We start from the raw sequence: 26394 nt of genomic DNA, 5'->3' as shown, positions 1-26394 counted from the left end.
CCGTAAGAAAAAGAAGTACAGGACAAATAGCTCTAGCTTCAGCGAGGACTCTGACCTCACCATTCTCAGAGCTACTTCACAACCATTTCCAACTCACCAGCACTTCCTACAACCTAGAGAGGAGCACAAACAGACCTGTATTAATCTATTATTGTTAAACTTTGTGGCCCATCAGTCTTTTGAGTAATCACCTCCGTGAGTTTTCACACCCTCACTCTACCTGATAACTTCCAAGTCCTCCACTGTGAGATATTAATCCAGGTGACATTTACTACCATCTACTTTTCTGCAGAACTAACTTGGAAGCACTTATACTAACTGGCATTGTTTTCCCAGAAAACATATTTTTCTCCTCTCAGGTCATTGCTAGAACCAGGTCCTTTTTGATCTCCTAGAAGCAGCTCACATTTGTCCTATGGATGACACTCAGTGCTTCCACAGCAGCAGTCACAACTTGGATGGGCCCTTTGGGAAAGAAAAATAAGGCAAGACTTCTTGTAAGTCAAAGTCAGTCAGGTGGCACCAAAGAATGCTCTGCATGGGAGCACAACTCCGTCATTAGTCCTGTCCTTCCATTCACCCAGGCACTGGCGCTGCCACATGGGCTGCTGGGCTGCACCAGCCTCTCCTGGCACCAGGGCTGTCACTCTCATGGGTCAGAAGTAATTCAAACGATGACTCATGATCAAAAAACCTATTAGGTTTAATTTGCTACCTACCTTTCTCTTTAGTACTTTTTATTCTAGTACTAAATTAAAAATGTGTTTTATTCAAGCTTCTGTGGCTCAGGGTGAGGTTTGAACATCAACTTTTCCAAGATTAGTCTTTAGTTAAACCTGCAAGGAACAAGGAACTAGTTCAGAGTCCAAAATCCCTACATTATTTAGTCTTATTATTAGACAATTCAAGGTGAAGCAAAACGCCACACCTGAGCCAGTGTGTTTGTAAGAGCACAGGCTGGTGTTCCACAGATCTGTGTTCTGCCTCTAACAACGATCTGTGGAACACTTTCAGGGTGTGTCTGTCACTGTCCATGACAGAGGCATCCGTGGCCTGTTCAGGGACTCACTGGAAATGCAGTGTTCAGTGTGAGGACCCTGTTCAGTGCCTGTACAGCTCAGGACTCACCACCCACATCTCTCAGGTTCCGGCCACAGCTTTGGTTCCACTGAGGAACTGAGCACTCAGCAGGAAGGGCTGCTCTCACTCAAAGCTCAGGACTTGCTGACTTCACCCCAGCACAACCCAACTACCATGGCTCACAAAACAAGACAAGACTGTTTTTCTCTCTTTATTGACTGATGGATTCTCAGGCAGATCTGTTAATTACACTGTTAAATAATAGTTAAAAACAAACCAAGGCCAGAGGAGTTTGAAGTGAAGTATCTAAACTGAAGCAGAAATTGGGAAGGAAAAGGCAGGAGAAGCTGGGCTGGGGTCTCCACTTGCGTATCACTGCAGCTCGGACACCCCAATGGCCACTGCTGTGACCCCAAGCCAACAGATTCCAAGGCCTGGCTCAGATGGGACGTTGTCTAGGTAAGGAAACAGTTGCCCAAATGTAGCCAGATCAGAAGAGAACAGCTCTGTCCAGACATAGAGGTGCAAGGCAAGTCGAGGGGAAGCAGTATTGCAGCAATCCTAGAACACAGCCAGGGGAGCAGCAGCTGTGCCCCGCCTGGCCAGGCCTGGGGCTCCTCAGCTCACACGTTGTGGGTCCGTTTGGTGAGCTGCGGGTCCTCATCCACCAGCTTCGACTTGAGATGCTCCTTGTAGGCAAGGATGTCCCCTTGCCACTTGGTGATTGTCTGCTTCTCACAGACCCAGATCTCCTGTGCCACCTGACAGACAACACACCACGACGAGGAGGAGGAGGAGGTGAGAGGTTTGCAGTACAAATTTTTATAATCTTACCAAAATTATAAAGTTAACTAAAAACTACTCTCTGAAGTCTTGCAAGAAAAGTTTGATAACTTTCACATTTAGACTACCAAAGAAAAGTATCTACAGGGAAATATTTTCCCTGGTGTTTTCTGCATAATTTGTACAAGATTTTAGAACTGAAAGTCTCAGGCCCCTCTGTATTTCTGGTTTTGTTCATGGACTAAGATGAAAAGCCTTTCTTGCTAAATTGGTAATTGAAACAAAAGTAGTTCTTGACCTGAAGTACTTGGATCTACCACAGTGAAAAATAAAATAATATCTGAACTTGCAGCCAAAGCTATAGCGGATCGATCAGCACTTCACATTTGTGGTGGTTTTTATTTTATTTTAAGTACCTAATGTTTTCCTGGGCTAGCTCAGCAATTGTTTAACATTGCAGTAAGGGAATTGATTTCTTTTTCACTCACTCATCTTTTTGGGAAGAGTAAGAGCCAGCCAGTTGAAAACACCTTGTTTTCATGACTAAAATGTTAGAAAGGTGCTCTGACAAAACTCACAACTGTCCTTACCTGTTGGATGAGTCTGAAGTCATGGCTGACAAGCATCATTCCTCCCTCGAACTCATTGATAGCATCTGCCAGTGCATCTATGGTTTCTATGTCCAGGTGGTTGGTGGGCTCGTCCAGGAAGAGCATGTGAGGGTTCTGCCAGGCCAGCCAGGCAAAGCACACACGGCACTTCTGCCCATCAGAAAGGTTCCTGATGGGGCTCACCTGCCCAACACACACATGGCTTGCAGCTCTGTAGGGACCTGACAGCTTGCCACCCTGCCCCAAACCACCTGGGTCTCACCTTGGGCTCCCAGCAGCTCCATGACACAAGAGTCAGCCTCACATCTGCACCGACCTCAGTCAGCCTTATACCCACACCAACCTCAGCCTTATACCCACACCAGCCTCAGTCAGCCTTATACCCACACCAGCCTCAGCCTTATACCCACACCAACCTCAGCCTTATACCCACACCAGCCTCAGTCAGCCTTATACCCACACCAGCCTCAGTCAGCCTTATACCCACACCAACCTCAGCCTTATACCCACACCAGCCTCAGTCAGCCTTATACCCACACCAGCCTCAGCCTTATACCCACACCAGCCTCAGTCAGCCTTATACCCACACCAGCCTCAGTTAGCCTTATACCCACACCAGCCTCAGCCTTATACCCACACCAGCCTCAGCCTTATACCCACACCAGCCTCAGTTAGCCTTATACCCACACCAGCCTCAGCCTTATACCCACACCAGCCTCAGCCTTATACCCACACCAGCCTCAGTCAGCCTTATACCCACACCAGCCTCAGTTAGCCTTATATCCACACCAGCCTCAGCCTTATACCCACACCAACCTCAGCCTTATACCCACACCAGCCTCAGCCTTATACCCACACCAACCTCAGTTAGCCTTATATCCACACCAGCCTCAGCCTTATACCCACAGCAGCCTCAGTTAGCCTTATACCCACACCAGCCTCAACCTTATATCCACACCAGCCTCAGCCTTATACCCACACCAACCTCAGCCTTATACCCACACCAGCCTCAGCCTTATACCCACACCAGCCTCAGCCTTATACCCACACCAACCTCAGTTAGCCTTATACCCACACCAACCTTCTCCCACCCTGGGAAAAAGGGAATTCCAGGGGTTTCTGAAGGACTGTACACAGCAAGACCCAGCTTGTGCCAAAGGTGTGTAAGGACAGTTAATTGGTATGACTGGTATTCACTGACACAACAATCAAACTACGCTCAACTTCTGCAGTGATAAATGGGCAAAACCAATGTAAAAATCAATGCTGAGCTGCAGCAGTGTGGACAACTGTCACACACAGGATGTGTCATGTACAGGAGCGTGTCATGCTGGGCCTTGGAGCACCACAGGTGAGCCCACTCTCTTGCCTGAGCCAAGTGGACCCTACAAACAGCTGAGAATCTTCTAGCACTTCTGCCTGGCATTCATCTCGGAAATAAGAGAAGCAAAATAGTTCAAATTATAATTAAACATGCTCAGGTCTAGCAATATACCAGAACCTGCTTTCTTATCACCTGGAGTGTGAAACCCCGTCCAACCCACACACTGCGGTGATCCAAAGAAAGTTTCCATAAGCTGTGAGTTAATTTTTTCTCTAATTTCAAAGGCAGAGACGGAAAAAGCATTTTGATGCTGTGGTGTGGCATGCTGCATACTGAATCACACTGTCAGGTATCAGTAAAGTAACAGAAAACACAGAACCTCTGCTCCCCTAATGAACAAAAAGCAAACCTCAACAGCTAAGACTCACCTGCTGCTTCCCTGTCAAACCATATCTGCCAATGATTTTCCTCATCTCCTCCTTCTCCTTGATCTCTGGGTAGCATTTCAGCATGTACTCCAATGGTGAGAGGTCTAAGTCCAACTGCTCTTGCAAGTGCTGATAGAGAGGAAAAGTCAGCTTCAGGCTGTGCAGGCCAACCACTCCACGGCCCTAAGCACTCCCCCCTTGCACCCCTCTGGTACCAGGTGAGCAGCTGAGCGCATGAGCCAATAATCCCACCCACAAACAGCCTCTGTGCCCAGCTACTAGGGAATAATTTAATAACTGCCATTTGAGGAACAGGAGTGCTGCTCCAGAACAGGAGGCTTGTTCACCACCAAACACAAGGCACCAGCTCTGCTGCAGCAGGTGGGTGACTGAACAGGAAGGACCACAGCCAGGCTCTCTGCAGGGTAAGAACACGAGCTGGAGCCCATTCCATGGAACAGCTCCTTCCGCCATCTCCAGACACAGAAAGGCAGCACTGGGAGAGGCCTTAGAAGCAGAACTAGAGGGACAAGGTTCCTCATTCCTGACAGCTTTTTCCTCAGGATTCCCTGTCCCTGGGGGCTGCTGTAGGGAGTACCTGGTGGTATCTACCGATCTTCACATGCGAGTGCTTGCGAATCATCCCATCTGTGGGCAGCAGCTAGAAGGGGAAGATAAAATCATTTCAGCAGGAAAGCCCTCCTCTTGTAGTATGCCAGAAATACAGAATCCAGCCATCGCCAGTCTGGCACAGGGGAGACAGTCTGAACAGGTAATATGAGAGAAAAAGCTCTGTTTCACAAGGCCACAGGACTTCTAAGGCCTGACCAGGGTGTTCTGGCAAACAAGTGCACTTTGCTGAAGACTATTCCAAAAGCAAAGGCCCAGAGCAGGGTAGACAATGCACAGAGCAAACCTCTCCTGTGAGCAGCTTCAGCAGTGTTGACTTTCCAGCTCCATTGGGTCCAACAAGAGCTACACGAGTATCCAGGTCAATCCCAAACTCCAGGTTATTATAGATCCACGGCTGCAAACCACAAAAACCACAAAACATTTTCAGTACTCTCCAGAACCTCTCCGCTGCACCTGTAATGCTCTGTCCCCAGCAGGCCCAGCATTAGCATTGCCAAGAACTTTGCTCCACTAGCCATATACTGCAGCCCCCTCAGGAAGCTCAGCCAAAAGTCTCCCACTCCCAAAGAAGCAGGAATACAAGTGATCTCTGTATGCATAGTCCCATACTCACCCCATCCTTGGTGTATCTGAAGCTGACATTCTGCACCATGATGACTGGAGGGGGAATTTTCCCACAGGGTGGAAAGTAGAATGACAAAGTCTGTTAACACAGAATATCCACCTGTGAGACACGCACATCACGGGACAGCCCACTCATTCCAGTATAACCATGCCTCACTACCAACATCAGCTGTAGACCAAAGCACCAGATTGTGACTTTTTATAAGCCCTTCTTGCAACTCACTCAGATTTATTCTGATGAGCTGCCTGCAAGCTCATCTGCTGGCCAATAAACCCATATTTCTTTTCCTTTGAAACAAATGTGGGTCTGCATTCTTAACACAAGTAAAAGGTGCACTGAGCATCCTCTCCTATCTCCTATGAGCCCCAGGCATTCCTTTCTGATTTTTGCAAAACAGCCTTATTAATAAGGCAACTCCACTTCCCTCCCCTACAAAACTCCTCCTTCTAATTGTTCAGCATTACTCCATGCTGAGTACAGGGATACTTGGCATCAAGGAGGGGTATCTTGTTCTTGCTACCAGCTCTGTCAGCCCTTCCCGCTGTCTGCTGAAGACCCTTCTCCTCCTGTAGTCCACGTTTCAAATACAGATCTCTAGATGCAATTCCATGTCTGATCCTACCTTATCATTCACAACTCTCTCTGTCAAGCCAGAAGCCATCATTTTTTGAAGGGTCTTCTCCTTACTCTGAGCTTGCCTGGCCAGCTTCGCGCTACCATGGCCAAACCGTGCAATGTAATTCTGCAAAAAGAGTCAGCCAAAAGGCACAGTGATAAGGCTGATGTGGGGCAGGAATGCCCACTGAAAGGGTAGGAGGGTGCTCGTGCAGCTAGGCAGGTACCTTCATATGAGCGATCTGGTCTTGCTCCCAGTGGAATCGCTTCATTTGATTTTCCTCTAGCTCTAAGCGGGTCTTTACATACTGATCATAATTTCCCTGGAAAGAGAGCATGGCACATCAGGTGTGTCCAGAGAACAGCCCCTGCTCCTGCTCTGGTTACGTGGGGCTCTGTTCACTCACCGTGTAGTACTTGAGTTTGCGGTTGTGCATGTGGATGATGTTGGTGCAGACGCCATTCAAGAAGTCCTGGGAGTGGGATATCAGCACAAGAATCCGCTTGAACCTGTGGCACCACGTAAGTTATTACAGACTCAATTAGGAAAAGAAATCCTGTTTGTTGGCCCTGATGGTGACAAAGGCTTTATATGCATGCTCTGGTAAACAGCAGTAAAGCAGCTACAACCAATTGCAGTGAGTAAATCCTGCCAACAGTTTTCACTGTAGTAAAACACCCCGAACCATTATGTAGTCTTTGCCTGTTACCACAAGAAGTCCAGAGCTGACTGCCTTTGAGGCAAGTGACTTGTGTCACTGATGCAGCTGCCTCCACTGGCATCATGTTTCTAAGAGGTTTCAACCCTGGCTGCTTACTGTCCCCTCAGTACAGACTCCCATCCACATGCACACTGCAGCTGGCTCTGCTCCAAATCCATACAATGAAGGGTTAAAGCCCCACCAAAAGAGGTTCAAAGTTCTTTTCTAAAGCACCTCACTTCTAAAGCAGGGACACAAAAGGTTCAACTGACAGAGCTGATGGGAAAACCTCTGCAAAGGCAAAGCCCTTCTCACAATACAGTTCTTTTAATGCACACCCCATAACCTGAGCGTCCTAACTGTTCCTACGCTTTTTGCCTTACACCTTAACATTTTACCTTCGTTATGAAAAGCAGGCACCTCACACACTAGCAAAAGATGAAACCAACACACTCAGATACTACAGCTCTGTGAAAACAGAGAAATGGTGGGGAGAAAGATGAGCTGAGAGCCAGGTCTAGAAAGGTCATTATGTACTAGTACAGTACATAATGCTGGTACACAGGCTGCCAAGGCCTGCTCCTGGCTTTTAAGGAAGCACCTTTAACCTGGGAGTACAAATCAGCATTTCTCATTTCTTCAGTGCCAGGGAGATATGAGTTGAACTGAATTCTTTATCCTTGTGTCAAAGAATCTCACACAGCAGCAAGCGGGTGTCACTGGTACTGCAACACAGTTTTGCACCCACAAGAACGATACAGTTACTCCTGCAGAACTTGCTTAGGTGCTGACAAGATGTTCAAGCTCACACGCTGACAAGCAGAAAAGCACAACCCACAGATGCAGCCAACTCCTCCATGCTTACGTTTTCAGCTCTTCCTCCAACCACACACAGGCATCCAGGTCAAGGTGGTTTGTGGGCTCATCGAGCAGCAGCATGAAAGGCCGAATGAAGAGTGCTCTGCAAGGACAGGGGAGATGACAAAGCCTCTCAACCTGCTCTGAGTCCTTACAACTGCCTGTGACTGCAGTCACGAGCAGGCACGCACTCTCACTCACCTGGCAAGTGCCACCCTCATTCGCCAGCCACCACTGAAGTCCTTCAGCTTCTTCCTCTGCATGGCTGGCGTGAACCCCAAGCCGTGAAGGATACGTGAGGCTCGTGCTTCTGCCTTATCAGCATCCAGCTCCTCCAGGCGTTCATATAACTCCAAGAGTTTCTCACACTCCGCTGAAAGAGAGCCTGCCAGTCAGCACCCCTGCCCACAGAGGGCTCTCAGCTGCACAGCTGGGAAACCTCACAGCCCCTCTGCTCTGCTCCTACTGAGCCCCCTCCATGGCCAAGCCTGAAACACTTCCTAAGACCGCACGGAATAATTCAATCAAAGAAGTGTCATCTGTGCCCATCAGTACAGGGCAGCTGGGGGAAACAGGTACCACAACATGTGAAACCTTCCCCAAGGAACCCAAATTTCTTTGGTAGGGAAGGAAAGGGAGGAAATGTCCCTTGGGACTCTGAGAAGCTTTACCGTCTTCATGAGCTAAACGCTCTGCTTCTCGCTCCAGCATGGCCCTCTCTGTATCCACCTCCATCACACACTGCAGAGGGGTCTTGTCACTGGGAGGCATCTCTCGGGTCAGGTGATAGATGTCAATGTGCTCTGGGATGGGCACTTCTCGCTTCCCAATAGCTGACAAAAGCATGGATTTCCCTGTGTGCAGATAATCACAATTAATTGCTGGAGTCAGTGAGATACAGCGTCACAGCGAAACACTCAGATCCCACTGTGATTCCTTCTCTTTCCAACCTCAGAAAATCCTGGGGAATTTTTTTCCCAAGAGGCCAGAAGAACTGGAGGCACAGTAGAGCCCACTGTCTTGGTAGGACAGGCTGTCCTCCTCGCTAAGGCTCACCACTCCAAAGACAGGACTGAGACATGAAGAAGCTTTTTGGAAACCACTGCACTTCAGCCCTTACCCAGATTTGGGAAACTTTATCTCTGTTGTAGTTTCTGCTGTCTAACCAGGTCTGACAGCTGGTATCACGATCCCAGATTCCAAAGACTTCTAACACAGAGGAAAGTAATGCACTCATCCCCAAACAACCTGGGTTTTCCTGAAACTTAAACCAGATGGTCACTCTTACTAGCACCTCCCTAATCACAGCCATATTGTGCATCTCTCAGTGTAGCATCACTTTCTCCATGGACTGTACAGTTGTTTTCCTAGTCAGGCCAAACCACACGTTTTCTACTTCTCCATACAGTACAAGTTCTTTAACCAACACCAACAGCACTGGGTTTACTGGCTCTACTAGGCTAATCAGGCAAACAGGAATCAGGCAGATTAACAGCTCCCAGACAACTCTCTCAACTCTCCACAGAAACAAGATCAAAAGCACAGTCCAAATCTAGAATGCAATCTCAGACATCTATCAGCAATCCTAGTAACTCCCCCCCTGGGTGGAGATACGGGAGAACAGAAACTGCTGGGTCCCATCCATATCTGCCTAACAGCCCTCCTTCTGGTTTCCAGCACTTCCCACCTGCACCTGCCCAGCTTCTCAGCAGAGACCTTTGCTGAATTCCAGGGAGCCACGGTGCCTGCCCTCAGCTTACCAATGCCATTGAGTCCGATGAGGCCATAGCGTCTCCCAGAGTTCAGCTCCAGTTTGGTGTCACTCAGCAGCTCCTGGCCATGAAAGGTCAGGGAGAGGTTGATGATATGCACATCAGTGCTGTTGGGGTGGGAGGCCAGCACTCCTGTCACGGCTCGAGCAGCAGCTTTCTTTAACTCAAAATCCTCCAGCTCCTTCGTAAGAGCATCCACCTCTGTAGAGAAGACCAGAAGTGTTACTGATTTACAAACACAAGGAAAGCCATAAGCCCCTGCAGCAAAAGGCCCAGGACCACAAAAACAACTCCCGTTTCTACAGAAGAGTTAAGGAGACCAGGATGCAATGACACTCAGCTTTTCAGCTTAGCAGGAGGATATATACAGTCTAGTAGGAACTTCCACCAGCTAAATACCTAAATGTCATCTAAACAAAACTGGACCATCAGAACTAAGCCAGCAGCCACAACAGTGGGCCGTTTTCTGAATGTGATGGGACTAACCCCAACTTGCAGGAAAGACTAGACTAGGAATAGAGTGTACAAAGTTTTGCCTGCAAGTGTAAGAAAAGGCTTGGACAAAAAATGAATTGACTAGAAAATAAACAAAGGGAAAGCTAAGAACAGAGAAGCAGCAGCAGCAGTGGAACAGTCCCTACTAATTTTCTGAGAAGCTACAATGCTCATCTGCAAGTTCCCTCTTCCCTTCCTCCTACAGTACAAGAAAATCATAGAATCACAGAATCCCTAAATGGTTTGGGTTACATCTTCCAGAGCATTTAATTCCAAACCTGCTGCCATGGATAGGGACACCTTTCACTAGAGCAGGTAGCTCCAAGCCCCGTCCAGCCTGGCCTTGGACACTTCTACGGATGGGGCAGCCACAGCTTCTCTGGGCCGCCTGTGCCAGAGGCTCGCTGCCATCCTTCCTGCCATGCTGACCTTCTGTCACAGGCCAACTTCACCCAGCGAGAGATGCTGCCCTTTGAAGCAGCCAACGGCACTGGGGATCCTGGCAGGCAGACCTGATTTCTGATTGTGCCAGTGCAGAATGACACCCTGCCTGTCAGCATCCAGCACTCCTGGCGAAATCACCCACTCCGCAAAACCACTATTAACACCGCGGCAAACGTGCCTTAGCCAAGGAGCAAAAACTATCACTGGCACTGATACAGGTCTCCTTTAGCTCAGCAAGAAACACGCCGGTATTGACCCGCATAGAATCACATGATCGCCTGGGCCGCAAGGGACCCACAGGGACCATGGAGCCCCAGTCCCGGCCCTGCAAGGACACCCCAGCACCGCCCCCCGTGCCCAGGAGCGCTGTGCCAGGCCCCGAGCTCGGGCCCGCTCCCGGAGGGGCCGCCGGGGCAGCGGAGCCTTCCCGGGACCAGCGGGCCCCGCCCCGCCCGCGCTGCACCAATAGCAGCGCGCTATGCAAATGACCCGGCGGAGGCGGCGATTGGGCGGCTCGGGCCGGGCGGCCCCCGCGCGCCGGGGCCTCACGGAGCTCCGGCCCGCGCTGGGACCCGCGGCCCGCACCGGCCCCGCCGCCCCGGGCTCTGCGCCGCGCACCGCGGGCTGAGCCCACACAACCCTGCGGGCTGCCAGCTGAGCTAAAGGAAGGCCCAAAAATGAACTCTTTGTAAGCGTTTCCAGCCCCATTTCCTTTAGGACCAACAGCTCCCTGCGGCAAAGCCTCTCTCTTTAACAGGCACCAGGCCTCTTTTAGAGGCAGGCTCTTAGTTTTTGCAAACCAGGTACTTCTCAGAGAAACAAGTGAGCAGAGAGTCACAGCAAATAGCAGTAAGAGAATTGATTTAGACACTACAGTGGTTTCCGCAGCAGGAAAGAAAACTCCAAACGAAACGAAAACCCGAGAAACCCCACACAGGTCTGGGCATCAAGTAGCAAAAGGTAGGGACAGTGACTGAGAGGGGGAAAACACCATCAGCCCCCTCCATCTTCACACTGCCGTGCCTCCAGCGAGGGCATCCTTCACACACACGGCCCATGCGGAGCCCCCGGGCCCGCGGCTGTCCTGCTGCCTCAGGGCACAGCGGTACCGACGGCAGCTACTGCAGCCGCCGGTTCCACGCAACCCACGCCGAGGCGTCTCATCGGAACATCAATGTCGCGGTTCGCCCACCCGGCACACAGCCGAGCGCACACGGTCCGCCGGAACGGCGCCGGCCAGGCCCCCACCCTGGGACACGCGGGGCAGACACAGCACCGGCCGGCTTCTCACCTGGCAGCACCGTCCCGTTGGCCTCCGGGGGCCGGACTTCCTGCGGCTCCGGCCCGGCATCACCGTTCTCGTCCGGGACCCGGCGCGGCCGCTGCCGGGCCTTGGCCGCCTCCTTCTTCTTGGCCGCCTTCTTCTTGGCCAGGTCGGAGGGCATGGCACGGGTGGGAGCTACGCCAGAGGGGGTGACAGGCGCCGTTAGGCCGCGTCGATCCGGGCCGGCCCGGGTCGCCCCGCCTCTGCTCCCCGGCCCGGAGCACACGGCGCCGCCGGCTCCTGCCGAGGGCTCCTGCCCGCCTGCCGGGCTGCCCGCGCCGCGCCGCGCCGCCCACCCCGGCCCAGCCCTGCCCCGCTGCTCCCCGCTCTCGGCTCCCCGGGCCCGCCCGCACCGGCCGCTCGCGCTTTCCTTCTGTCGCAACAGCCCCGCCGCGACCGCGTGCGAGCGCCCCGCCCCCTCGGCGCACCGGCCAATCGCAGCGCGGACCGTCACCGGCGCCGGGCGGCGCGCGGCCCTGGGCAGCGCCGTCCGCACGCCGCCGCGCCTCCCGGCATGCCGCGCGCCCGCCCGACCCCGCCCCCGCAGGTACCATAGAGGCGCCGGCGGGGCGGGCCAGAGCGGCCTGCAGGCAGCAGCGAGGGCGGAAGCGGAAGCGCGCGGGGCGATGTGGCCGGTGAGGTGGCAGCGGCGGAGCGCGGCCCGGCCGAGGCCGCCGTCACTCCCCGAGCTCCCGTCCCGGAGCTGCGGCCCGCCCTCTGTCCTGTCACCGGCCTGCGGGTAACAGAGCCCGGGGGCCGCCGTCCCGCGGGACCGCTGCCGCTCGAGCGCCCCGCGCCCGCCATGTCCTGCGGCTGCCCCGGGAGCTCGGCCCGGCCGTAGCCGCCGCGATGCGCCTGGGCGCGGTGCTGAGCGCGCTGCGGCCCGCGCTGCCGCTCCTGCTCGGGCTGTCCCTGGGCTGCAGCCTGAGCCTCCTGCGCGCCTCCTGGAGCCACGGCGCGGCTGAGGAGCGCTGCCTGGCGCCGGGCCCGCCCGCGCCGCCCGCCCGCGGCGATCCGCCCGAGGCGGCGGAGGGGAGGCCGGGCCCAGGCCACGAGGACTTCAGGCCGCGGATTGTGCCGTATTACAGAGACCCCAACAAGCCTTACAAAAAAGTGCTCAGGTAAGGCATGCTTTTTCTGGCCTGGATTTTCTTCAAGCAAAATATTCTCGTGGGAACTTTTAAGTCTGCGTGTAATTGAGCAGGTTCAAGGTGAAATCTGATGTTTGAAATAACTTGTGTAGTGACAGTGTGGTTCACCAAGGTAATGACCAAGGGCTGTAAGAGATGCGTTCAGGAAATTATCCTGAGGGGAAAAAAGGCAGCAAAACTGCCTAAGAAGTGTGAGAATATTTCTTCTCAGTATAGGGAGGCTGATTCTGCCCTCCTCAAGTCAGACCCCACCTGCAATGCAGCATCCACTCTTGGGGTCCCCAATACAAAAAGGACATCAACCTGTTGGAGTGAATCCAGAGGAAGCCACCAAGATGATTGGAGGAGTGGAGGAAAGGCTGAGAGAATTTGAGTTGTTCAGTCTGGAGAAAAGAAGCTTCACAGTGATCTAGCTGCAGCCTTACAGTACTGCAAAGGCAACAGCCAAGAAGGATGGGGAGAGACTCTTAACAGGGATATGGAGTGATGGGACAAGGGGGGATGACTTCACACTGAAGGGGAGTAGGTATAGATTAGATATTAGGGGGAAAGTCTTTCCTGTGAGGATGGCCAAGCACTGGCACAGGTTCCCCAGAGAAGCTGTAGCTGTCCCATCCCTGGAAGTGTCCCTGGCCGGGTTGGACAGGGCTTGGAGCATCTAGTGGAAGATGTCTTTGCCTGTGGCAGGATGTTGGGGCTAGATGATGTTAAAGGTCTCTTCTGCCCCAGACCACTCTGGGATTTGGGGATTGTCTTGTTACTTGTGTTTAATAGAACATGTTAAATTATTCTTTAAAATTTGTTTTAACTGGTCTACTCATTAGGAAAATACTGGTCAATTAATCATAGTCCATGTGTTAAGGAAATTTTCCTGCCTGACCATCCAGGAGCCACTCTGGGTACCACACTGCCCCTGTCCCCCCGGGGCTGCCCCTGCCAGGACCGAGGCTCCTTTGCAGATACAGCTCTGGTGACCCAAGAGGTGCCCTGCTCAGCTCCTTCCACACACCACGCTCATACTGCCAGACAAGTTTCCTTGGCCCCAGGTTTCCTACAGCAGAGTCCCTGGTTTCGCTTAGTATTTCACTTGTGGTGTAGCAACACCATAACAGCTCAGGGTGGTGCCTCTGCAGAGGGGCCCCGAGCAAAGGGACCCCTGGACTTTTGTACCCTCACAGTCTGTGTATTCTTTGCATGTTTCCTCATGTGCCCCTTGGTGCAGTGGTGGTTTTTGGTCTGGAGTCCTCTCATTGTTCACTGGGTCCTGCAGGGCTTTGTGCAGGGGTTTGTGAGGCCAAAGAGCAGCACCCATTGCTGGCTCATGGCCTGGGTCTTCAGTGATCTCCCAGCACCCAGGGCCTCATGTGCAGCTGGTGTACCCGAGCACACCTCAGCCACCAGCACTAGAGACTCCTCAACAATCATTCCTGTGTTTTTGTTGAGCATACCTGCTAAGCTGCACCGTGTACTAAGCTCCAAGTGGTTAGCTCTGTGCTATTTTAATTTTAATTGCAGTGGTACAGTTTTCTAGCTCAGATAGACAATGTGAGATTGTAACTACCTTGAAAGAAGCAAGTGTTTTTACAAAATGGGATTTTCACTAGTGAGTCTTCTCTTCAACCTCTATGACCAGGCTTGACTTTTTCGCCCTGGGTAGATTCCAGCATTTAATGACGTGTCCCAGGTTACCATTATTCTTTTTTTTCTGATTTTTTTTCTCCTCCAGCTGTTTGTCACGTAGGTATGTACTTCCTTTACAGAACTCGCTACATTCAGACAGAATTGGGATTCCACGAGAGGCTGTTTGTGGCCGTGCTGACCTCCAAGGCCACGCTGAACACACTGGCCGTGGCAGTGAACAAGACCGTGGCCCACCACTTCCCCCGCCTGCTGTACTTCACAGGGCTGCGCAGTGCCAAGGTGCCCCATGGCATGGTGCTGGTGGCCCACGGCGACGAGAGGCCCATTTGGCTCATGTATGAGACCATGAACTATATCCACCAGCATTTTGGTTCTGACTATGACTGGTTCTACATCATGCAGGATGACACCTATGCCCAAGCTGAGCAGGTCAAGGCTCTGGTGACACACCTGAGCATTAACCAAGATGTGTACCTGGGCCGAGCGGAGGAGTTCATCGGGGGAGACGAGCAGGCCCGGTACTGTCACGGGGGCTTTGGCTATCTGCTGTCCCGGAGCCTCCTGCTCAAGCTCCACCCGCACCTGGACAGCTGCCGCAATGAGATCCTCAGTGTGCGCCCAGATGAGTGGCTTGGTCGTTGCATCATTGATTTCCTTGGCATCACTTGTGTTTCCCAGCTCCAGGTACTGCCTCCCTGCTCAGATTTTGTGTTAGCTGAGCCTGACAAAGCCCAGAATCTGATTCATTCTCTACTGCATAGCCAAGAGGCTTTCTTGTGGGCTGCTGCTGTGAGTTCCAGAGGAAGGAAGGGCTCTGTGCTATGGCGGTGTTGGTGGGGGGGCCAGAATCACAGTTGGGATGTTGAGGGAGAGAGCACACATGGGATTTAATTTTCAGCCTTACTGGCAGGGCTGATTCACAGGTTTTTGAAGGCATGATAAAAGGTATGTTGGTACTGAAGCAAGTGCGAATGCAGTGCAGGGTGGGAGGGACAACTTAGCCCTTTTTTTTCTGGGTACTGCAGTCAGTATGGAAAGAGGGGCAGGCGTGTGTATGGGGTGAGGAAAAGCTGCTCTATGAACTCAAGTTCCATGCTGGTCTTTCTGGCTTTTGTCTGCTTCAGGGCCAGCATTACCGCACTTATGAGCTAGCCAAGAATACTGAGCCGGAGAAGGAGGAGGAGGAGGACTTCCAGGCAGCTCTTGCAGTGCACCCTGTTTCTGACATGACTCTGATGTACCGGCTGCACAAGCAGTTCAGCAGGATCCAGCTGGACAGAGTCTATCAGGAGATCCAGGACCTCCAGGTATGTGGGGAGGGCTACCTGCAAAAACTCCTTGACCCAACGGAGGATTTCCTTCATTTTCAGCACACTGGAGGAAGATCATTGCTTCTGTTTGTGGGCAACTGTCAGTCAGACACAAGCTGTAGTCCCTTGTCTCAGAAACAGAACTTCTGATACCACGTTACCGAAAACTCCTGGTGTGACACTACCCATGTACAGTTGTAGGTGGTGAGGTGGGCCTGGGGAGGAGCTAGCCTAGATCTCTTTGAGAACATAGTGGCGATCAGTTTGTGCTCTCTTTTTGCACAGATGCAGATCAGGAACCTCACAGCACTGACCCCTGCAGGTGAGGCAGGTGTGACCTGGCCTGTGGGCATTAATGCCCCGTTCCTTCCAAAGTCTCGTTTTGAGGTGATCAGCTGGGACTACTTCACAGAACAGCACCTGTTCTCCTGTCCTGATGGCTCCCCAAAGTGTGAGCTCTCTGGAGCCAGTAAGGCAGATGTCAGTGAGATCATCGAGTCTGCGGTGGAGCAGCTGAACCGTCTCTATCAGCCCCTGCTCCGCTTCAGCAAGCGGCAGCTGCTGAACGGCTACCGGCGCTTCGACCCCACACGGGGCATGGAATACACCCTGGACCTGCTCCTGGAGGCTGCCACCCAGAAGGGTCACAGTCATGTTCTGGCCAAGCGAGTCAGCTTGGTCCGACCCTTAAGCAAGGTGGAAATTATTCCCATGCCGTATGTGACAGAGGCTACACGAGTGCAATTGGTGCTTCCCTTGACAGTGCAGGACCTGGATTTTGTAGCAAACTTCCTGGACATGTTTGCTATGAACACACTGGACACACATGATAATGCCTTGCTGACTTTGCTTTTTATCTACCATCCCTATGATGCCCAGAGAGTTGGTCAGATGGATGTTTTTGCTGGAGTCAAAGCCATGGTAGGAGAGCTAGAGAAACGCTATGCAGATGTTAAAATCCCGTGGATTAGTGTTAAAACAGAGGTGCCATCGCAGGTGAAGCTCATGGATATAGTCTCAAAGAAGCACCCTGTGGACACTCTGTTTTTCTTGGCCAGTGTCTGGACCGAAATCAACATGGAGTTTCTGAACCGCTGCCGCATGAATACCATCAGCAATTGGCAAGTCTTCTTCCCTGTGCATTTCCAGGAGTTCAACCCTGCGCTGGTTTACCGTGGTGAGCAGACAGCATCCTCCAACACTGACTTCCTGAGAGACGGGCATTTTGACAGACATTCCTTTGCTGAGGCCTGCTTTTATAATTCTGACTATATGACCGCACGTACCAAGCTCGCAGCTGATATCCTGGACCGAGATGAGGTGCTGGAGAGCATGGAGGTATTTGATGTCTTCCTGCACTATTCTGGCCTGCACCTGTTCAGGGCTGTGGAGCCAGGGCTAGTGCAGAAATACACACTGAGAAGCTGCAATCCCCGGCTCAGCGAGGAGCTGTACCACCGCTGTGTGCTCAGTAACTTGGAAGGACTCGCATCCCGCTCACATTTAGCCATGGCCCTCTTTGAGCAGGAACAGGCCAACAGCACTTGAGAGATGAGAAACATCAAGAGCTTCTCAGCACCTTAACACTCGGCACTTTCCATCCCCTTCCCAGCCTTGCTGTGGGTGAAGGGTATGTGAGGTCAAGGGAGGAGGAAGGCTTTCCCAGACCCTGAGGCACATGGGCTATGGAATGAGGCTGTTTCCGTAAAGGGGGTTTGGTTTGTTTTGGGGGTTTTTTAAAATAAATTTAATTTTCTTTCCAGGCAGAGTAATGTCATCACTTGTAAACTTAGCAGCCCCTGGGATGAGGGATGTAAACAAGCAGTAGAATGGACCTTAAAGCTATGTAATTCTGCTGAGCAGTGCAGGGAGAGAATGAGTATTAGCTGTGTACTTGGACAAAGTTACCTTGACTGTGCTATTCTCAGGGCTGTTGCTGCACCCTCCTTTGTGTTTATGCATTTCACTTTTTCAAGAGGTGTAAACACAGCTTGTCTGTGTTAGCTGGACAAAGCTATTCAACCACTTTCACTTTGGTGGTTTTGGCTCTTCCAAAGGTACAGTTCCAGTTTAAATATCTTGGGGATGGAGACTCCCAGCAGTAGAGTGGATTCACAGTAGAGTAACACTTACAGTTCAAAACTTCTTTCTCCTGTTTAAATGAATTTTCTTTTCATTTTAATTTGTGCCCATTGCTTCTCTCAGCATCACAGGATGCCGCTGAGCAGCAGCTGTTTGTGTCTTCCTTACACTTTCCCATTACTGACACACACACATGACAGATGTTTTGAGGCTGTTCTTCAGACAAAACAGTCCGAGTTCCCATTACTTAACATTTCCCTGTCCCTTTACTGGACTAACTCCAGTATGTCCATGTACGTCTTGTATTGGGAAGGCCAGACTGGACTCAGCACTCCTGGCATGTCTCACTTGTGCTGAGGAGATGGGTCATTGTCCTTGACCTGCCTGCTGCAGTCCTGCTGCTGTGGCCCAGGGTGCTGTTGGCCACCTGTGTTCCGAGGGAATGCTGCTGGCTTATGTTTAGCTTGGTATCCACCAGGACCCCACTAATCCTTTTACTTTTCCAGCTTTCCAGCATCATTTCTCCAGCCAACATTCCGGAAATCAAAGCCCTGATGTGAGCTTGTGAGTTTATGTGATAAGCCAGCAAGTGTGACTGACCCTGTTCAGTGCTGCAGGGTCACTGCTGAAGGAGAGAGGTTGTATGTGCTACACTCATCTCATGAGGTGAGCAAGGTGAACATCTGGTGTGGACAACAAAAGAGATGCTGAAAAATTAGAAAAGCTTGAAAGAAGTATTCAAAGTCAGGAACATTGGTTAAAATTGGGTAGAATTTTCAGATTTTCTTACTTAAGTAAGGCACGTCTCAGCTACATTTACATGGGAAGATCACAGATGTTTGCAGTGCCTTATGGGGATGAGTGTTTGTTGCTAAGCAAATGAAGGAGAGCAATGCAGAGTCTCCAGGCAGGTGCAAAGGAGAGCCCTTTATTGCAAAAAACCAGGCCTTTTAAAGTAGTTAGGCTGTTATCAGTTACATTCCATTTTAGCATGCCAAATGTAATTCAGCTAACCAGCATTCACCACAATGTGAGCACATAATGGTTATATAACTTGTTTTTCTATCTCCAATTCAGATGAGTCACTTTCCCATAGTCCTCTTCTACTTAGCCAAAGTAGCAGGCCTGAGCCATGATTTTACAAGGTTAACAAGGTCCTTATTTTATAAAGCTTTACCTATATGCAACATGTAAGCACACATTCACAGAATGAGGACATGGGCAATTTTCTGGGAAAACTTTTATTAATATAAGGGTTGTTCTGGATGAGGAGGTCCTGATCCATTATGATCCAAATAGGAAAGGGACTTGGGCTGTGTAAGGTGCTATTGAAAATATAATGTGTTAGAGCAAACACGAAAGAATGGTGTACCTCATCTCATATCCTTTAGATGTGGAAATCCCCAAGTGGGCCTCTGATCCACACCCAACATGCCCTGCAGACCCCACCTGCAGAGCTGGTTCTCTCTTTTTTGCGATTAGAGCCATTCTAAGAGTGCAAGAAAACAACTCTGTTCCTCATTCCTGCTGTCACACAGAAAGGATGTATGAATGAGAATTTCTTGCCTCACTGTTAGACAAAAGCCAGGCCATGTGAGTGGCAGAATGGCTGGGCATGACCAAGAGCTGCCCACGGGCATTTCTGTATGGTGAGCTGGCTGAGACTGTCTTGTGGGCAAGGGGTGCAGCAAAGCCAGGTCTGACTGTTGCCCTGTGAGCAGCATGGGCCTGTGTGTGCTCATGTTAATGTTCTCCATGGGATGCAGCGACTGCCAGGTGGGATCATGTGCCACAGCACAGATGGACAGAGTGGAAACTCCAGTGCTGCTCACCTTGGGGATGGTGTGCTCATCTTGAATGCAAAAGAGATTCTGGTGCATGAAAAGTAACTTCCCAGTGTCACAAGGATACAGAGCTTGTAATTGCAGGTTTCAGTACAGTGTAATATTCAAGGAGAATTCCTTGGATCATTGTTCTACATAACACATCTGGAAGCACTGGCAGAGGACACAGTGCTGTAAGAAACTAAGCAAGCAGCAGATCTTCTGCACCAGGACACAGCTGGTGCCATGTCACCAAGCTGAGCATTAACGTGTGAGAGATGCAGGAACTGGCTGTCAGGAATTGCTGACTGAGAGCTCTAGGGGATGTGACAGGTGGGGATGTCTGGGATGTAAAACAAGCTGCTAAAGGAAAGGGTTTAAAATGACATGGCGCAAGCAAGAATCATTAGTGAGTCCTCATTAGAGAAGAAACAGAATCATGGGAAACAGGAGAGTGAGATCTGATGGATGTAACCCAAAAGCCAGGAATGTTGTTGCCAACTTGTTGTTGGCAAGTCCCTGCCTGTGTTCAGGGTATCAGATGATGGTGCAATGCTACACAGAACTTAAAATTCTTAAGAGCATCTTGTATCTTGGGAGAAAGCTGAGGGAAGCTGGAAGCTGATTTTTCTATTTTTTACAGTTCAGCTCTGTGGGAAAGGAAAGACAGGAAATACTGCCAGAAAACTGCCCAATCCATAAGCTGGGGATTCTGGTTTTTATCTGCAGGACAGTTCTCCAGCCAGTTGTTTGACACTTAATTGATTATTTGGAAACAAATGTACGATCTCTACAAATAAAATCAGCAGATATGTAAAAATATGCAAAAAAGTAATGAAGAGAGGATAATAGTGAAGAAGAGTGTCTAGCAGAGTAAGGCCCTTCATATAGACTTTTGTCTTAGAACAGTCAAATGCAAACTTATGCGCTTGGGGAAGATGGTGTATCCCTCTTCCAGAGAGGACTCCATGTTAAAAAAAGGTAAGTCTGTAAAGAAATTGACTGTATTAAAGTGCAAGCAACTTTATTTTTCTTGGACCCTCTGTTTCAGACACTAATACCCAGGCTCTGTCCCAGCCCTATAAAGTATAGATTTAAGACATGATATAACAGATCTTTACAGGTAGGCAATCTGGGGGAAACAGATGCTGTTGATGTGAGACAGCAAGAAGGGCCCTGGTGGCATAGCACACAGCCTATTTTTAAGGCTTCTAGGGAACAAAGAAGAATGTTTGAAGTTCACAAAACGTATTTCAAGATTGTAAGAAGTATTTTACAATGTGAGATGCAGAACTCTTGTAAGACAAGGGGTAATGACTTTAAACTAGGTTTAATTTTAAAATTTTAAATTAATTTTAAAATAAAAGAGGGTGGATGCAGACTAGATAAGAGACCATTTTTAAAATGAGGCTGGAAAACACTGGCATAGATTGCCCAAAGAACCTCGTCCATGGAGGTCTCTGAGGCTGGGTTGAACAGGACTTGCAGTGACCTCATTATGAGTTGGAAATGTCCCTGTCCATGGCCAGGTCCCTAGAGGGCCCTTAAAAGTCCTTCCCAACCCAAAGCTTCCTATGAGTCTATGGACTCTTAAAAGGTTTGTGAGTGATCTGATCAGGGTGTGTGAGTACATGTACAAAGAGAAAACACTGAATACTAAAGCAGTTTTTAGTTGTCCAGGGATAAGGCATGACTGCAGCAGATTGAATTCCAAAGGAAAACAGGCACATGCTTTCAGTGCTGAAAGTGAGTAGCTAGTGGAAATACAGTGGTAACTTTTCCCATGTGCTGCAGTTTACTTGGTCTGTGTCACAGAGATCATTGGAGGGTAGTGTGAAATTACTTGTCAAATATAAGTGGGTAGAGTAAGTCCTTCATGGCCGTAAATTTCATGACTGTCACTATACAGTGGATGAAATTTGCAAAAGAGAAATCTATCAAAGGCTGTTAAAACCCAAAGCCAAAGCCTCTGGCACAGCAGGTCTCTGAATTACAAATCTGTAAGTGTTAGCGGAGCTGCCAGGAAGGGAGCACTTCGTCTACCCTATTTTAGTGATTTTTTTCTAAGCAGACAGTGTCAGGGAGAGGGCAAATCAGTCAGGTGTGCTTATGCTTTGACTCTGTGCCACCATTTTTTCTCTTGTGCTACAAAAGACTAGATTTTTTTAAAGGATGCACTTTATTTCAGCCAGAAATGATGCCCTATGTGGGGATCATGATACTGAGACTGTGTACTGCAGTGGGGTCATGTACTGGCCAGGAAGGTAAATTACCATGATCGTCAGGTTTGATTCTGTAGCCCTGAAGAAATGCACACCCTTATGTGATGTCTCTGCTTTCCCCAACATGCACTGGATGTATTTACTTTTGTGTATACTTCATTTTCTTTGGGGTCCACAGCAATGGATATTTTTCTTCCTTGTCTTCAGTTGTGAAGATAATTTCATCCACTGCATGTTTTAGACTGGCTGACATATCCTGTTGGAATAATGTGTTGATCCTACAGAAGGATGTGTAGTATATGTAATGAACAAAGAAGCTTTGGTCCCAGCTGCATTTTTAACCTCAAGAAACAGGTAAAAATAGATTCTCCACCTTTTCATCTGCGACAGAGCTGCTACTCTATCCCAAATTAATACGTTAAAAAAAAAAAAACCAAAAAAAACCAAACCAAAACGAAACAAACAAAAAAAACCAAAACCAAACACCCAAACCCAGATGCTGTGAACTCTGATATTGTATCTAATCAGAGTGTTCATCAGTCTTCTCCAAGAGCAGAACATAAATGCTGTGCCTCTGCCATGTGGCCTGGACAAGCAGTCCATCTCCCTCGGGGGCTGTGCCCTCTGCTCGCACCTGAGCTGCAGTTCGGCTCTGTCTGGGCAGGTCCCCCACTCAGGCACAGCTCACAAGCTGCTTCACCCTAAAGTGCTGCAGAGACAATTCCCAGCACACTGGAGAGTGCCACCCAGGTCTTGCAGATGGTCTAAACTGCTTCACAGAAGTTCTGGAATTGCTGTTGGTCAGATGAGCAGCAAGAGGACAAGATGCTCTCATTAACACATTTCCCCAGCTACAGCAAGGTATTCTTGCCCAGCATACTCCTCCATTCTCAACTCCAGCACAAAGAGTTCCTTTCATAGGAGCTCGCTGTCTTCTGTTTGGCTTGGAACATTGCCTTGTCACACATGCCTTGTGAAATATTCTGTACAGCACAGCAGAGCATGTGCAGGTGCCAGCTGCCAGCTCGGTCTCAAGCCAGGGGTCGTGGCCTGAACCCCACTATCCCAGATGCTTTCATGCCCCCCTGTCCCCTGCATGTACTCGGCACTCACCTTATCTCCCCAGCATGCATGCTGAACCATTGCTCATGGAGTCTCAAAGGGGGCAATTTTCTGGTGACAGGTACCACAGAAGCTCATTTTGCATTTGCAACAGTGTTTTGCTGGTACATATAACCATAGGAAAAAGCTCGAAAACATGACACAGAAAATGTAGTGGAAAAGCCAAATGCATGTGTACAGTCCCTCCTTAAAAACACCCACTAAAACTTAATTCCATCTTATGATCTTTAAAATTTTACTTCATCTTTTAGACTTGCGCTGTTTTTGAGCATGTGAAGCTGTCAGGTTTGCTTGGCTCCTTGCAGGTGGAGCTCAGCCCTTTCACCGCTTCCTCACAGCTCCTTGGAGCATTACTCCAAAGCATTCATTGTCAGTGCTCATTCTGTCCGAACTTCCCTCATCCCCATGGGCTGCAGGGCTTTGGCAAGTTACACTGAGGATTCCTTCTAATCGCTCTGTCAAAGTGCACGTCGCAGAGACCTCCCCCTGGGGGTTTAAGAAGCAATTTTCCTTTTCCTGTTACAATTGACACCGCACCTCAGACCCGCAGCCCGCCAGGCCCAGGACGCTCATCTCCACCTTCCCGGGAGCCACCAGTTCCTGACTACAAGGCAAAGCGTGCGGATGGTGGATCGCAGCTCTGGGCCGGTTCTGAGTTTGAAGGACTGGACGTGCCTCGGAGCTCCCCTGGCCTGTTTGCTCTCTCATCCTGCTGCTCCCGTCCCCATCGCCACTGGAATTCTCATTGCCTCCCGGTGAAGCCCGGCCCGGTCGCTGTGGGTGCGAGCCCCGCTCGGTAGCGGTCGGAAGCGCTCCGGGCCGTGCTGGGCCGGGCCGGGCCGGGCCGGGCGGGGCGGGGGCGCTGCGTCGGGCCCCGCGGCCCGGGGGTGATGCGGAGCGCGGCCGGCAGGCGGCGCTGGGGAGCGCGCGGAGGCTGCGGCGGCGGCCGGAGCGCTGCGAGAGCGCCGGGGCTGCGGCGGCGGGGGCGGCAGGGGGCGGCGGTGAGTGCGGGGCGCGGGGTGCGGGGCTGGGGGCTGCCACAGTCAGGGGGCTCCGGCGGTGCTGCGGGGCGCTGCTGGGGAGAGAAGGGGGTGCCTGTGGCGGCGGAAGCAGGGGCGGCGGGGCTGGGGACCCTGCCGGCGGCGGCGGCGCGCCTAAAGCCGCTCCGTCCCTCTCTGGAGCTCCGTCGAGGCGGCAGAGCCGGAGCGGCCCGCGGGGCTGGGAGGGCGTGGGCGCCGCACCCACCTGTCCCCGGGAGGAGCTCCGTGCCGCGCCGCCCCCGCGGGGCTGGGAGCGGGGCAGGGGCCGCGGCTGCGCCGCCCTCCCGCCGCAGCGGCGCGGCCGGCGCCGGGCTCCCGGTGCGGGACCCTCAGCCCCGGCGCGGCGGGCGAGATGCACTTTACCGACGGTCCCTGGCCGCTCTCCGCAGCGCCGCGCAGGCGCTCCGCACGCGGACGGCCGCGGCGGGAGCGGAGCATGGACGGGACGGTGAGCGCCCCTCGGGCCCCTGCCCCGGCCCGGCCCCGGGCAGCTGCGGGGCGCCCCCGCCGGCGGTGCCCCAGGGCCGGGCACGGACCCCGGGCAGCGCCGCTGCTGCTCCCGCCCGGGCTCTGCCCGCAGGGCTCGCCTGCTCGGAGCCTGGAGAGTCCGGGCGGACCCTGCGCCGCCGGTGCCGCCTTCCTCCGCCGCCGCTCGCTCGTGGAGCCGCGGCCGGAGCAGCCTGGCCCTGCCGCGCTCTCTGGCCTCGCCCGCGGACTCGGCTTTGGGCGGTGCGGCCCCGCCGGCCCCTGCCGAGCCCCCGGCTTCGCTTCCTGGCAGGAGCTCGGCGCGCTCGGAGGCAGGCAGGAAGGGGGAGCCCGGTGCTCGTTCACCGCTCCCGAACGTGGGCTGCAGGCCCCCTCTGGAGGGTCTCCTTTAGCAGGGACTGACTTTACCGAGGGAGACACCATCACTCTTCTGGATTTGTCCATCCTGCCCTGACATGGTCCATCCATCCTCTGGAGAGAAGGGTCCTCTTCTTAACACCCTGCCCCTGGTGACAGCTCAGCGCTGCCCTGCATCTAACTGACTGCTGTCTCTGGTGCTCCAGCAACAACCAGCCTTCACACAGGAGATGGCAGCTTTTGAGAGAGAGTATTTGATTTGCTGCCTCTAAGATGCCTCTCAGTTCTTTCTTCAGAGGGAGATACATGGTCCAAGATACTCTCTCAGGACTAACAGATTTGTGTCTGTGGGAGACTGATGCTCTGCGTGGCCTTCTGGAATATCTCCTAACTTCCCACACATGCAAACCATCTCACTTTGGCACCAGGAGTTTGCTGCTGGAGATTGCTGCTCCTTCCCTCCCTCCTGTTCCCTGAAGCCTGAACTCTTCTCTGTTCCCTCCAACACCATGGCCTGTGGAAGATCCCTGTGTGCAAGTTGCTGCTGGGAGAAACTGAGGTAGAATTGAAATGGGGGACTGAGGAGCAAGCAACGTCATTCTCCAGTTAGCATGATCTGGGAGAGTGTGCACTAACTATCCTTGCCTGGTGCCGTCAGCACTGCCCTTCTTGGAGACTCCACCTACCACCCATCCAAGGAAGTCCTGCAGCTTCTGAAGATAACCAGTTCCTTGGTGTTGTCTCAGGAGCAATGAACAATCTGCTGTTTTCCACGGGGACACTACCAACCAAATGAGCTGAGCTCTCTGTGAGGAGGAACTTGCAGCTTGGCCTTGCCCCTAAGGCAGGGTGAGGACACTCAGCCTTCGCTCTTCTCTCAGCGCTGCAGTAACGTTCCTCTCTGTACCTCCTGCACTCTCCCCTCTCACTTGCACTGCAGTGTTTGCCTCAGCCCCTGCCTGCCTCGGCTCTGTCCTTCCTTGACTACAGCTCTGTTTCAGCAGAATTCACCGTTATCTTCTTTTTTCCCTTTGTTCTTCCCTTTTCTTGACCCCGGTAGATCCAGAGCCCTGGTCCTGTCCCTGGTGGAGTTCTCCACTCTGCTCATGCTGCCTGGCACTGCCCAGGCTGGCACTGCAATGCCCATACTTCCCTTTCTTGCCTGTCCCTTCTTTGAGCAGTGATTTCTATTTGCATGTCTAGGTGTGAGCTTATGCTTGAGAATGCTTTGTGTGCTGGTGCTCACACCTGTTCTGCTGTTAATGCTGCTTTTCTTCATCAGCTACAGTACAGAGCTGCCAGGAGCTGCTGTGCAGGGCTTTGTATGTGCAGGTGCAGCTGCCTCAGCTCTTCCCATGGAACAGGTCCCTGTTCCTTCTTAGCCTGGTTTGTCTTCTTTGGGAGCTATCATAGCATGCAGACACTGAAGCTGCCTGACTATGCCCTAAATCTGTAGGATCATTAATT

The 26394-nt window shown here is 51.7% G+C and overlaps 3 protein-coding genes across 5 annotated transcripts in view; 2 read left to right on the top strand and 1 right to left on the bottom strand.

The window, feature by feature from the left end:
* Positions 1-1278: 1278 nt before the first annotated feature.
* ABCF2 (ATP binding cassette subfamily F member 2) lies at positions 1279-12184 on the bottom strand. 2 transcript variants are annotated; one of them, XM_064703682.1, is made up of 15 exons: positions 12122-12184; positions 11661-11828; positions 9419-9631; positions 8330-8512; positions 7860-8031; positions 7666-7761; positions 6507-6609; positions 6327-6422; positions 6107-6226; positions 5473-5562; positions 5143-5253; positions 4825-4887; positions 4227-4355; positions 2454-2657; positions 1279-1841 (listed from the first exon to the last, which is right to left on the bottom strand). In XM_064703682.1, the coding sequence occupies exons 2-15, from the start codon at positions 11812-11814 to the stop codon at positions 1704-1706; spliced, it is 1872 nt and encodes a 623-aa protein (XP_064559752.1). In that variant the 5' UTR covers positions 11815-11828; positions 12122-12184; the 3' UTR covers positions 1279-1703. The 2 variants fall into 2 exon arrangements, with proteins under 2 accessions (XP_064559752.1, XP_064559750.1); XM_064703680.1 differs by having other exon boundaries at positions 12047-12167.
* A 148-nt stretch (positions 12185-12332) lies between these two features.
* CHPF2 (chondroitin polymerizing factor 2) lies at positions 12333-17563 on the top strand. The gene is made up of 4 exons (XM_064703679.1): positions 12333-12814; positions 14605-15169; positions 15610-15792; positions 16081-17563. The coding sequence occupies exons 1-4, from the start codon at positions 12543-12545 to the stop codon at positions 17341-17343; spliced, it is 2283 nt and encodes a 760-aa protein (XP_064559749.1). The 5' UTR covers positions 12333-12542; the 3' UTR covers positions 17344-17563.
* Positions 17564-23981: 6418 nt separating this feature from the next.
* Positions 23982-26394, top strand: part of SMARCD3 (SWI/SNF related, matrix associated, actin dependent regulator of chromatin, subfamily d, member 3) — a 73483-nt gene continuing 71070 nt past the window's right edge. Inside the window, exon 1 of one of the 2 annotated variants that reach the window (XM_064703676.1) lies at positions 23982-24045. The gene's annotated coding sequence lies outside the window, so the exon portion shown is untranslated. Of the gene's footprint in view, positions 24046-24676; positions 25777-26394 lie in introns of those variants that run through there. The other variant, XM_064703675.1, reaches the window with a different exon arrangement.

Source organism: Zonotrichia leucophrys, chromosome 2 (assembly GCF_028769735.1).
Source record: "Zonotrichia leucophrys gambelii isolate GWCS_2022_RI chromosome 2, RI_Zleu_2.0, whole genome shotgun sequence".
Classification (NCBI taxonomy): Eukaryota; Metazoa; Chordata; class Aves; order Passeriformes; family Passerellidae; genus Zonotrichia; species Zonotrichia leucophrys.
This window is presented reverse-complemented; position numbering and strand designations above follow the sequence as displayed.

Excerpts from the sequence above, each read along its gene's own strand:
- ABCF2 (XM_064703682.1), bottom strand. The coding sequence starts at position 11,814 with ATGCCCTCCGACCTGGCCAAGAAGAAGGCGGCCAAGAAGAAGGAGGCG. Across the intron at positions 6,423-6,506 it reads GCAAACTCAAGTACTACACG|GGAAATTATGATCAGTATGT; the intron begins GTGAGTGAACAG and ends CTCTCTTTCCAG. Across the intron at positions 6,227-6,326 it reads ACCAGATCGCTCATATGAAG|AATTACATTGCACGGTTTGG; the intron begins GTACCTGCCTAG and ends CTCTTTTTGCAG.
- CHPF2 (XM_064703679.1), top strand. The coding sequence starts at position 12,543 with ATGCGCCTGGGCGCGGTGCTGAGCGCGCTGCGGCCCGCGCTGCCGCTC. Across the intron at positions 12,815-14,604 it reads CCTTACAAAAAAGTGCTCAG|AACTCGCTACATTCAGACAG; the intron begins GTAAGGCATGCT and ends CTTCCTTTACAG. Across the intron at positions 15,170-15,609 it reads CTTGTGTTTCCCAGCTCCAG|GGCCAGCATTACCGCACTTA; the intron begins GTACTGCCTCCC and ends TGTCTGCTTCAG.